Source organism: Asparagus officinalis, chromosome 4 (genome assembly GCF_001876935.1).
Source record: "Asparagus officinalis chromosome 4, Aspof.V1, whole genome shotgun sequence".
In the NCBI taxonomy this organism is placed as follows: domain Eukaryota; kingdom Viridiplantae; phylum Streptophyta; class Magnoliopsida; order Asparagales; family Asparagaceae; genus Asparagus; species Asparagus officinalis.
Window position 1 is genome coordinate 1,105,973 of NC_033797.1, and position 13,069 is coordinate 1,119,041.

The following is a 13,069-nucleotide window of genomic DNA, read 5'->3' on the forward strand; positions in this document are numbered from 1 at the left end:
TTACCCATGTGAATATGTTCCCACATTTGAATGAGTGGAGGGGGATTTGACACCTCACTACCAAGCACAACTTTTTGTGCTTGGTACCAAGCATACCCATATTTCTCTATATATATATCGGTTTAAAGTTTAAACTCTGGGGGACCAAAGTAAACCTCTTTTTCAAAGAGAATGGAGAAATAATGAAGAAGGAAGGAAGCCGCAACGAAATTTGCCACGTGCTTTTAATTTATTATTACTAGTGATGTCCTGTCCAGGTACGTTGAATCTAATCGAATCCAAGAACAGCCTTTACAATGCATCTCTAGATCTGGAACGACAAATTAAAAAGGAAGGAAAAAAGAAAAAAAAAAGAACGAAAAAAAGAAAGAGAGAGAGAGAGAGAGAGAGGGGGGGGCAAATACGTTAATATTTAGGTTGATAAGAATGGCGCAGAGCTCAGCAGCAGCAGCAGGAGGAAGCCATTTCTGCCGGGGATCAAGAACAAAGAAGACCAAATCAATCCTCCGTCGTCGAGAAGTTGGACGCCCTGTTCCCGCTGTCTCTTTCATTAGAAGGACGGATTTTTCTTCTTCTTCTTCTACATTTTATTATCATTCATCTCGCTCTTCGAGGACGCCAGCGTTGATCAAGATTCAAAGCGCCCGCAGTGGAGGAGGAGCGGGAAGAGGCGGTGTTGTTGCTGATGATGATGACGACGACGTTGATTCTGATGGACCCCATTTGATCCTCTCGTCGTCGTCGTCGTCGTCGTCGTCGTCACCGGACGCGAATACGGATACGAATACGAACACCGATACCAACAACAGCGTTGTGTACCTGGGAGCCCTCTTCGCCTTGTGGTATATCTTCAACATCTACTGCAACATCTTTAACAAGCAGGCACGTCCTTAATTCTCTTTATCTTTCCATTTCATCAGCTCAAACGCATTAATTTACTCTCATTGGTAAATTATTTTTTAATGATCGCAACGGCCTTTCTTATTTTTACCACTACACCCTTCCCCAAATTTTATTCCGAGTAAAATTTCAAACAGCACGTTTTCGACGTGGCCCCAAAAACTTTGCAGAAGATCAAGGGCATTCCTAATTCTGGAATGTTTATAGAGATCAGCCTTTAGACTTTTCTAGCCATTAACGTTGTCTGATTTTTCACGTGATGCATCCCTCTTTACCACACAGTGATCAATGATTGTGAAAATTTGCCGGAATTAAACATAAACCCAATTGCTTATGTTATTTTTAGTTGAGCTTTTGATCACAGATACCTTAAATTTTTTTTTTTTTTTTTTGTAAAATTGCACTGCAGCCTCCTAAAGCTATTAAACAAAGTATTTTCCCTTGAAAAAATTTAATTAGATCTTAATCAGGCAAATTTTCTTGTCTGCTTTCACTTTTGTTTTACTTAATGCATCAATTGTTTTTTTTTTTTTACAGGTTCTCGAGGTCTACCCTTTCCCTTTGACCGTTACAGCATTTCAATTTGCTGTTGGGACTCTCTTTGTACTTCTTATGTGGACTATGAACCTCTGCAAGAGACCTAAGATAGTGTCATCCCAGGTACTTCGACATTGTTTGGTTAACTAAGTTTCTGGTTGATGATTGTTACTGACGCTCACCCGCTTCTGTTGTTGAATTGATAATCTACGTAACTCACTCTGCAGCTTATCGCGATATTTCCTTTGGCCATTGTGCACACATTCGGAAATCTTTTCACTAACATGAGTCTTGGAAAGGTTGCTGTTTCATTCACTCACACTATCAAAGCTATGGAGCCCTTTTTCACGGTCATCTTGTCTACCTTGTTCCTAGGAGAGGTGAATTTTGAACTTTCTTCAAGAAATACTTTTTCTACATGCTTCTTATTCTGCACCGATGCCGTCTACGAGACTGACTACGTATGCCCAAGAACCAAAACATCAGGTGTTTGCATTGGTGTAGAAAAAGAAGCGTGTAGGTAAATGAAATAGGATTTCTTTGCATCCCAAGCGTCAGGGATCTCATAATTCTGCCCACCTGCAATCTAGTGGTAAAAGAACACGATTTACACTAAGAACAAGATTTACACTTACATAGCTTGCCAAAATGTTATATGCAGGCTCCTACTGCTTGGGTCTTGTTTTCTCTCGTGCCAATTGTCGGCGGTGTTGCATTAGCATCTCTGACTGAAGCGTCTTTTAACTGGTAACTAAGTTGCACCCATCTGAAGTCAATGTTGCATGTAATTACATGGATGATCTACTTTCATATTACTTTTACATGGATATGTGCTCCCTGGACTGTTCTTGCCAATAATAGATTCTATTGAAATGATGCCTTATTCTTTTATTCCCTTTCTGTTAACATTTGGAATGGAAACACTATTTATGGTCCTTTTGCTGGTAAACAGGGCTGGATTGTGGAGTGCCATGGCTTCCAATCTTACCTACCAATCCCGCAATGTGCTGAGCAAAAAAATCATGGTCAACAAAGAGGTAATTCATTTGAGAAAAGTGGGTATGAATCCATTTGCTCAATTCTACTTTTTAGTTGCTGGAGGCTCTAATTCTGGTTAATTTAGATCATCAATGTTTGCATCAAATAACCATTAAATTTGTTTTTATAACGAGTGCTGATTGAACCGAATTGAACAAATCTACAATTGCATTTGGTTATCCTTATCATTCTGCAATTCGAATCTTGAACAACAGCATTTGTCAACAGGAATCTCTGGACAACGTAACGCTCTTCTCCATTATAACAATTATGTCGTTTTTCCTGTCACTCCCAATAGCTCTGTTTGTTGAAGGCGTCAACTTCTCTCCATCTTATATACGTTCTGCTGTGAGTATTGTATTAGAGAGAATAAAAATATATTTTCAAGTTTCTTTTTTGTTGATTACATTCCATTTGAAATTGAATGTATGCGTATTTTCTTCCTGTCTTCTAGGCTTTGAGTGTGAGGGAGATTTATACGAGGTCCTTCCTTGCAGCTCTCTGCTTTCATGCTTATCAACAGGTAACGTAGGATCCGTTGTGCTATTGTTTGTTTAATTTCAGTTGCCTTATATTCACATTTTTTGTCCTCTTGTTTACCCCTAGGACAATCACAAAATCTGCATTTTTTTCATCTAAAGTAAAGCCTGTTAGTACAACAACAGCAACATCATCATTACCAAAGCCTTTATCCCAAATATTTGGGGTCTGCTACATGAATCTTATTCTTCCATTCCATTATATTACGGGAAAGCTCCTCTGTTAAGTTAAACATAACCATGACCTTCTTAATTGCTTCCAACCAAGTTCTTAGTATTCCCAACCTTATGATTTATGCATCCCAGTTTGACACCCTCACTTTTCACTAATGGTTAACTACATGTCACAAACTTCTTTAAACAGGTGCAATGCAGCAACTTAAAAATAAATAAATAAATAAATAGGGAGAAAATTTAGAAGGGGCCTCCTGGTTCCACCGAAGAAAAATAAGAACCCAGAATGCCTGAGAAGAGATCTAATGTTCAAGATTAATACTTAAAGAACAATTTTTAGACGGTCTTTGAGGTATGCTGCATATAAAACATGCGCCTCAAGAATACAAAAGGCAGCCTCTCACCTATGCATAAATTGTCTTATATCCGGCAGAAAACATACGTATATTCGCTGGGTTGCTTTGATGCCCTCCATCTCTCAGGTGTTAGCTGTCTTGCTGGATCTTTCTTACTGTCCAAGTGCAGTTTTCATGCATTAGAAGTTCGCATAATACAGACAACATGACTAAGGACAGCAACAAACTTCAAATACAGCGTCATTTATGATAGTTTCTTTTGTAGCTGTAAATTGTCTAATGTAGTACTCGTGCTCTTGAAATCTGGCAGGTTGCATATATGATTTTGGCTAGGGTGTCGCCTGTCAGCCACTCAGTAGGCAATTGTGTAAAGAGAGTAGTGGTGATATTGTCATCAGTTCTCTTTTTCAGGACTCCAGTATCGCCTGTTAATTCACTTGGTAACGTGTTGTTGTTAGTTGGTTATTCTCATATTATTATTATGTTGCTGTTAAATTTGGTTACCTCTCTTTGATTTGGTGGTTGTGTGAAATGGTAGTAGAACAGCGTTTTTCCATTTCATTTTCTGCTTTCTGTTTTAGTAACTAAACTGATGTCTGTGCGGGTGGGTTTTATTTCAGGAACTGGTGTCGCACTAGCTGGAGTATTCCTATATTCAAGAGTAAATAATGCCAAAGCAAAGGCTTCATGAGGACCCCTGGCAAGTGGCCTAGTGGTTGGGGGTTGGCCCATGGCTCAAAAGGCCAATGGTCGATCTGTGTCTATGACATGCATATCTCTAATTTTTAACTATTAGACACATTGCAAAACTTCTACCATTCACCCGGGTCTGGAATGTGAAAGGAGGACCCAAGACCCGGCGTTTACTTGGCTGGAACTGAGACAGGGTTCCTCTCAGCAAAAAAAAAAGAGGCTTCATGAGGGAGAGGGGCCATCATAACATTTCTTATCCCGCCGTTTCAAATACAGTTAGCTTTTTCTTTGATGTTGTATCCGTTCTTTCTAATTTATTATTACTGTCAAAAAGAGGAGTGCGATAATTATGTAATTCTTGATACCGTGTCATCTATTTCCACTGGCACAATGTACATTCATGTAGAATTTGTTTCTGTGGGTGTTTGCTTTTTTGCTTGTTTTGAGGTCCTAAAGCACAAAAACATGCATGCATTCAGGTAGCAGCCTCCTGTGTTTTCTGTTCTATCTTTGGTTGCTAACTGCTGAAAGTGAGAGTTTGTGTACTGAGAGGCAAATGCTGACTGACATGTAGAAGCACAACTGAATCCCTCTGATAAAATTACCTCTCACCTAAATGTACTTTTACCACTTGGCACCTTGACAATAAAATCAATTATTTACTGTGAAAGCTCGAAAACAGTCGCTATAAGCAATGCTATCATACTTCAAACGTGATGAAATTAGACATACGCTTCACTTGGGGTTCTTTGGTACGTTGTAACTATACTTGCAATGCAAGTATAACTATTGCAGGAGAATAAAATGCTACTAGATGAATTACTGTACTTGCATTTTTCTGAGCTATGGTTTGCCTTGCATGTTTATCTTCTCTCTCGTCAAGCAAAATTGAGGTAAATTACACTAAAGCCCCAAGAACTTTCAGAACTTTGAACTAAACCCTGAATAACTTCTAAAATCGCACTGAACCCTCGGTAACTAACGGAATTGCAAAAAAAAACCCAATAAGTTGGTGATACATTTAGATATTTAATATGGACTGGCGCCGTCATGGGGTTGTCGAAAACTTAGCGGGACTTCTCCGCAATGCCGATAGTTATCAAGGGTTTACTGCGAGCTTAGAAGATGAAATTTTATTGATAATGAAAACCCTAATCTTATTCATGAGATAAGATGGGCTTATATAGGCCCCTACAACTTACACATAAGCCCCTAAACATATTACTATTTCAACACTCCTCCTCAAGATGGGCGAAAGATATCCACTAAGCCCATCTTGTCACATCCTCTAATCATATCTACTGAGCTAAGCCCCTTAGTCAGACAATCTGCTGCCTGATCCTTAGTTGGAACATGACTTAACTCCAGTAGTCCATTGTCCAACTTCTCTTTGATGAAGAACCTATCGATCTCGATGTGTTTGGTTCTATCATGCTGCACTGGGTTGTTGGCGATACTGATGGCTGACTTGTTATCACACCACAGCTTCATCTTGGCTCCTTGATCCAGCTTCAGCTCCACCAACATACTCTTTAACCACAATAACTCTGTAACTCCTAAGGCCATGGCTCTATATTCTGCTTCAGCTGTTGATCTCGCTACCACCGATTGCTTCTTGCTCTTCCACGAGACCAAGTTACCTCCTACAAAGATACAATATCCTGAGGTGGATCTCCTGTCATCAGCACAGCTAGCCCAATCAGAGTCGCAATAACCCTCGATGCTCACATGTCCATTCTTCCTGAATATCAGTCCCTTTCCGGGGGCACTCTTTAAATATCTCAGAATCTGGTACACAGCGTCCATATGACCCTTCCTCGGATCGTGCATGTAGCGACTCACCACGCTCACTGCAAAAGAGATAACGGGACATGTGTGACTCAAATAGATCAACCTGCCCACCAGTCTCTGGTATCTGTCACGATCAACACGATCCTCCTCTGTAAAGACCACCTCAGCTTCTTCTTCCTCTGCTACCGTCAGATTCGCCCGATTCCCTGCTCCTCTTCCACCTCGTCGCCCCCCACGGCCACGACCACGACCTCCGAACTGTACACGTCCACCCGAATCTCCTTCCTTGGGTGGCTTGGTGCAAGCATGTCTTAGATGACCCACCGCACCGCAGTTGTAGCATTGTCGAGTCTCTCCCCTAGATCCAGTGTTGCTAGAGGCTGCCATTGCTGACTTCACCACAGGAAGTCCACCTGTCCCCGCCTGCAGCCGAATGCGAGTCTCCTCCTGGATCATAGCAGAGATAGCCTCCTCAAGCGTGGGAATCTTCGGCTGAGCTAGGAGCAATGCAATTCGCTGAGCGAACTCTGATGTCAATCCTTTAAGAAACACCATAGTCCTCTCTTGTAGAAAGGCCTCCCGCTCTTTACATCCCGGGTCCTTGCAGCTAGCCCGGGGAGAGAAATGATCATAATCCAGCCACAGGCGTTCCAACTCTGTAGCATATTCCTGTACAGTCCTTTCTCCCTGGACTGTGGCGTCGATCTCTCCTTTAATCTGGAATACCCTCAGGTTATTCCCGACTCCGTCATATGTCCTCCTCAACTTCTCCTAGACGTCCTTCACCTTCTCAATGCCATCCACCGTGGCTGCGATCGTCGGGACCAATGAATTGAGAAGCCATATGTACACCAACATATGAGTGGACTTCCACTCATCTCTTCTCTCCGAGTCCTCCGGCTCTGTCACCTCTCCTGTCAGATAACCCTCCAGATTCCTCCCTGCAAGGATGTATCTCACCCGTCGCGACCAGCTCAGGTACGTATTCGGTCCATCAAGCTTCAGATCGATGGTCGGAAGCTCCAACTTCTTCGATGGTTTTGTCGCACTCTCACCAGCCGACAACTTCATTAGCTTCATCAAAGTTGATACCTCCGCGGGGTTCAACTTCTTGATGATCTCCTCCATCGAATAGGCTTCAGACCCACTACCTGTTCACCTTCTCTTCCGACTCTTGTTGTGTGCAGTAAAAATTTCGGCAGCACCTCTGCCACACAACAAGAGTAGGATCTCAAACAAATTCTCGTTTCTCAGAGGAAACAAGAACCAAAACCAGTTATATATCTCATCGATGTGAGATATAAACTCTTCCTGTCATCAGTTCGAGGACTGAGTCAAGGGAACCCATGCCAAACTCTAGGTCCGACATAGCGCAGCAGGGGGGGCTTGAGGTGGCAGCGGCTAGGAAAGGGTTTGGAGGTGGCAGCAGGGGGGTCTGGTCGGGTCTGGGGGGTTCTGGTCGTAGGGTTTAGGGTTGAGGAGGGGGTTCTGGTCGTGGGGTTCTGGTCGGGGTGGTCTGGGGTTCTGGTCGTGGGGTTTGCGGACAGGAGGGGGTGGGGGTCAGGTGGGTCTGGAGCCGTGGGGGGTTCTGGTCGTGGGTTTGGGGCTGCTCTGCAGGAGGCGGAAGGGAGGAGGGTCTGATCGGACAGAGATCAAGGGGGGGTTGGAAGCTGATCGGGGAAGAAGAGGGGGGGGACGGCGGCTAGGGTTAGGTTTTTTGTGGAGGTTCTGATACCATATTGATAATGAAAACCCTAATCTTATTCATGAGATAAGATGGGCTTATATAGGCCCCTACAACTTACACATAAGCCCCTAAACATATTACTATTTCAACAAATTTCTTGTGGGTTCAGTGTAATTTACCCTGAATTTATCTCAGGCTCAACGGATCCCCTCGTTCATTTCTCACTCATTTGCTCAACTATTGTTCTCTCAAGCTAGTCTTCTCTTCTTGTTTGATGTACTCCCTCCGTCATCGTCATCTTATTAACATAACATGCCACTTCAGCAAGCCCATCAAGAATATTTGCTCTTCCTCCTACGACAGACAAAAGCATAAATCCTCGTCCTTCTCAAATCTTTACCGCTTCAATTTTAAATTCCTCAGTTTCTTCCATCACCCATTTTTCCAATTGAGGAGGGAGCCGACCTCCACCAACACCAAGACCGGCAGCCCTTCTGCAACTCCCAAATCACCAAAAATGGTCGACGCGGCGACCTCGTCCGAGCCCAGCTCGTCTTCGACCGCATGCCTTATCGAGACGTCGTCTCGTGGACCGCGCTTCTTACTGCTTACGCCGAAAACGGCCGACTCTCCACTGCCCGTGACCTGTTCGATCAAATGCCCGACAGAAATACCGCCGCCTGGAACGCTATGGTCTCCGCTTACATCCGAAGCTCCGACCTCGCGGAGGCCTTTCGCTTGTTCTGTGTAGCACCCAGCAAGAACCTGGTCTCGTTTTCGGCGATGATCTCGGGTTTCGCGAAGAAAGGGATGATGGAGGAGGCGGAGGATGTTTTTAGGGAGATGCCCGGTGCGTGGCGGGACCCGGTCGGCTCGAACGCTCTGATTAATGGGTACTTGAAGATTGGCAACATGGAGGAGGCGGAGAGAATATTTAGAAGAATGTCGGTGAGGGACGTGGTTTCTTGGACCTCCATGGTCGATGGCTACTGCAAGTGTGGGAGGATGTTCGAAGCACTACAGGCTTTCAGTTGTATGCCAGAGAGGAATGTGGTCTCCTGGACATCCTTGATCCGGGGATTTCTGAAGAACGGAAACTGGGAAGGCGGCATTCAGCTGTTCTCGCAGATGAGAAGGGACGGCGTGGGGGTTAACTCTACGACTCTCTCAGTCGTTCTTGATGCCTGCGCTGATTTGGGCAGGAGCGAAGAAGGGCTTCAGGTCCACGGACTCGTGTTGTTGTTGGGTTTCGTGGATGACGTCTTCGTAGGCAATTCGATTATAGTGATGTACTCTAGAGTCGGGTGGATTGATGCTGCTAGGAGATGGTTCAATGATATGAGCAGCAAAGATGTGGTTTCTTGGAACTCGATCTTGGACGGGTACGTTGAGCATGGTTACATAGATGAGGCTTTTGCCATTTTCGAGGCAATTCCGGAGAAGGATCAGGTTTCATGGACTTCCATGCTGGTGGGCTTTTCCAACCTGGGGTGGATGAACGAGTCTGTTGGGCTCTTTGAAGCGATGCCAGAGAAAGACGACGTTGCTTGGACTGCCATAATTTCGGGTTTTGTAAGCAATGGGGAAAATGCTACTGCATTTAAATGGTTTCACAGAATGATGAAAGAAGGATTCAAGCCAAATCCAATGACTTTATCGAGTGTATTAAGTGCTTTAGCCGGATTAGCTATCTTAAATCAAGGAGTGCAGATCCATGCACTTGTTGTCAAATTGGATTTGGAGTCGGATCTCTTGATCCAGCCGTCCTTAGTCTCAATGTATTCAAAATGCGGGGACTTGGGCAATGCCCATCGCATATTTTCAGGAATCAGTGAACCGAGCATTGTCGCATATAATGCAATGATAACGGGACTCGCTCAGCATGGTTTCGCAAGGGAAGCGCTTGAATTGTTTACTAGAACAGGGACAGATGGCTGCTGCAAACCCAACCAGGTCACTTTTTTGGTAGTTCTTACGGCCTGCTCTCATGCAGGTTTGGTTCAAGAAGGGTACCAGTATTTCGAATCCATGGCATCTTGCTATGGCATCGAGCCAGGACCCGATCATTACACCTGCATGATTGATCTCCTGGGCCGCTCTGGTTTACTACAAGAAGCCAAGAAGTTGATTGATTCCATGCCATTTCAACCTAATTCATCAGCTTGGGGAGCTTTGCTTAATGCCAGCAGGCTCCACTCCAACCCTGTCCTTGCGAGGCTATCAGCTGAGAGAATTTTTCAACTGGAGCCTAACAACGCCACAGCTTATGCGATGCTGTCTAACATATACTCTGAGGCTGAAAGGAGGATGAATGGGAAGTGAGGAGGGCAAAGAGATCAAATAGGGCGAAGAAGAGTCCAGGTTGCAGTTGGATTTCATTGGAGAACAACGCATATCAACAAATCAGAGTGTAAACCTATTAATTTAATTACAGTGACAAAATAGAAGAGCAAGAACAGATTGGAGCCAGTCATAGCCAGTGCTGTCGACGTTTGTTTAATTAATTATTTTTAGTCCAGTGTCTGCTCGGCATCGAGGACTGAAATGTGAAGCTGATATTTATGGCAAAGAGCAAATTCACTGTTCTCGTTGCAGATAAGTGACGAAACCTTTTTAGGGTTCTCTTGCACCATAATATATCAGATGTCGGAAGTGAGGTTATATTTGTTGAGTTTATACCAATTTTGTCATGTTTAATTGAGCTGCATGCCATAATTCAACTCTGGATTATTTTTTATGATTCTCTCTTTGGTGCCATATTAACAAAAACCATGGAAGAAATAGTAGAGGACATGATTCAGATGATAAGCAAGGTGAAGGTGATGGTGCGAATGGAAATATAGCAAAGAATGAAGAAGATTTGCAAGCCCAGTAGTACAAGGCATGAGACTGATGGAAGACAGGAGATCATCGAGAAACACACGAGAAGAACAATAGAAAGAAAGATGTTGCTTACGTGAATGCAGAAAAAAGAAGCCGTTGAGGGTGGGGGGACGGGGGATCAACATACTTCTGATGATGAGAGCAGTTCTTATAGGACACCGGAGATGTCAGTCGTAGGCTTGGTGAATATATATGTTATGACGGTGGTGCAGAGGAATTTGCTGGTGGTTTTGGAGGTTACAGGAGAAAACCCTCTCTTGCTTGTTCTAGTCGCTTTGGTAGTGTTGAGCAGGTTATGGTAGAGAAATATAACAAAGAACGAAGAAGATTTGCAAGCCCAGTCGTATGAGGCATGAGCATGATGGAAGACAGGAGATCAACAAGAAACACACGAGAAGAACAATAGAAAGAAGGATGTTGCTTATGTGAATACAGAACAAAGAAGTTGTCGAGGAAAAAAAAGAAATAAACATAATTCTGATGATGAGAGCAGTTCTTATAGGACACTGGAGATGTCAGTCATAGGCTTGGTGAATATTTCTGTTATGACAGTGATGCAGAGGAATTTGGTGGTTTTGGAGGTTACAGGGGAGAATCTTCTCTTGCTTATTCTTGTAGCTTTGGTAGTGTTGAGCAGGTTATGTTGGAGAAGACTTGGGTGGAGGGTATGGACGCAACAATGGCTTTGGCGGATATGGTAGTCATAGCTATGGTGGTGATTACCATCCAGGTGCGGGCACAAGTTTTGGCTCTGGCTCTGGCAGTGGTCTTTTTTACGACAGTAGGGTAGGAGGCTATGGTGATGATGGTTTGATCCTTCTAGCTAGGGGTGCTAAACCATATCCGTATCCGATGAAATATTCGTAATGTTATCTGTTAGGATACAGATATGGTTATTTAAATCTATAACTGATAGGATATGGTTACGGATATGATTTTGTTGTGAAATATCTATATCCGTATCCGAAATATCCGAATACATATTAGTCATACTCTTACGATAGTTTCGATTCTTAGATTATGGATTTGTGGTTACTTTTGATGATCAAGATGTCTAATCTTAGCTTTTCAATAATAATGAACATATTAACAAACTCTTTTGCATTACATGAATTATGTTTTTCTGAATACTATCTAGTTTTCTCATATTCGTTTTGTATCCGCATGTATATATGTAACCGTATTTGATTTTAGTAGATATGGATATGAACTTTTTTACCGAGATATATCTGTATCCGTATCCGAGATGGGTAAACGGATATGGATATTGTAAGCATCATATCGGAGCCCTATCCGGACTGGATGCACCCCTACTTCTAGCTAGACCCATTTTTTCTACGTGGTTCTGATGACGAAATGGGCCCTGAAGATGGAGATGTGTTGGCGACCCAGGTTGCTAGTGTAGAGAAGCGAAGGAGAAGATGAGTAATGAACAAAGAACGAAGAAGATTTGCAAGCCCAGTCGTATGAGGCATGAGCATGATGGAAGACAGGAGATCAACAAGAAACACACGAGAAGAACAATAGAAAGAAGGATGTTGCTTATGTGAATACAGAACAAAGAAGTTGTCGAGGAAAAAAAAGAAATAAACATAATTCTGATGATGAGAGCAGTTCTTATAGGACACTGGAGATGTCAGTCATAGGCTTGGTGAATATTTCTGTTATGACAGTGATGCAGAGGAATTTGGTGGTTTTGGAGGTTACAGGGGAGAATCTTCTCTTGCTTATTCTTGTAGCTTTGGTAGTGTTGAGCAGGTTATGTTGGAGAAGACTTGGGTGGAGGGTATGGACGCAACAATGGCTTTGGCGGATATGGTAGTCATAGCTATGGTGGTGATTACCATCCAGGTGCGGGCACAAGTTTTGGCTCTGGCTCTGGCAGTGGTCTTTTTTACGACAGTAGGGTAGGAGGCTATGGTGATGATGGTTTGATCCTTCTAGCTAGGGGTGCTAAACCATATCCGTATCCGATGAAATATTCGTAATGTTATCTGTTAGGATACAGATATGGTTATTTAAATCTATAACTGATAGGATATGGTTACGGATATGATTTTGTTGTGAAATATCTATATCCGTATCCGAAATATCCGAATACATATTAGTCATACTCTTACGATAGTTTCGATTCTTAGATTATGGATTTGTGGTTACTTTTGATGATCAAGATGTCTAATCTTAGCTTTTCAATAATAATGAACATATTAACAAACTCTTTTGCATTACATGAATTATGTTTTTCTGAATACTATCTAGTTTTCTCATATTCGTTTTGTATCCGCATGTATATATGTAACCGTATTTGATTTTAGTAGATATGGATATGAACTTTTTTACCGAGATATATCTGTATCCGTATCCGAGATGGGTAAACGGATATGGATATTGTAAGCATCATATCGGAGCCCTATCCGGACTGGATGCACCCCTACTTCTAGCTAGACCCATTTTTTCTACGTGGTTCTGAT

At 42.9% G+C, this 13,069-nt stretch overlaps 2 protein-coding genes across 2 annotated transcripts; both read left to right on the forward strand.

Moving 5' to 3' along the window:
* Window positions 213-4,668, forward strand: LOC109836303 (phosphoenolpyruvate/phosphate translocator 1, chloroplastic-like). Its single transcript, XM_020404163.1, has 9 exons — window positions 213-882; window positions 1,438-1,560; window positions 1,665-1,817; window positions 2,099-2,184; window positions 2,390-2,474; window positions 2,704-2,823; window positions 2,930-2,998; window positions 3,855-3,984; window positions 4,165-4,668. The coding sequence occupies exons 1-9, from the start codon at window positions 427-429 to the stop codon at window positions 4,233-4,235; spliced, it is 1,293 nt and encodes a 430-aa protein (XP_020259752.1). The 5' UTR covers window positions 213-426; the 3' UTR covers window positions 4,236-4,668.
* LOC109836189 (pentatricopeptide repeat-containing protein At1g53600, mitochondrial) lies at window positions 5,802-10,376 on the forward strand. The gene is made up of 2 exons (XM_020404064.1): window positions 5,802-5,903; window positions 8,139-10,376. Exons 1-2 carry the CDS (start codon window positions 5,802-5,804, stop codon window positions 10,035-10,037), a joined length of 2,001 nt encoding a protein of 666 aa, XP_020259653.1. The 3' UTR covers window positions 10,038-10,376.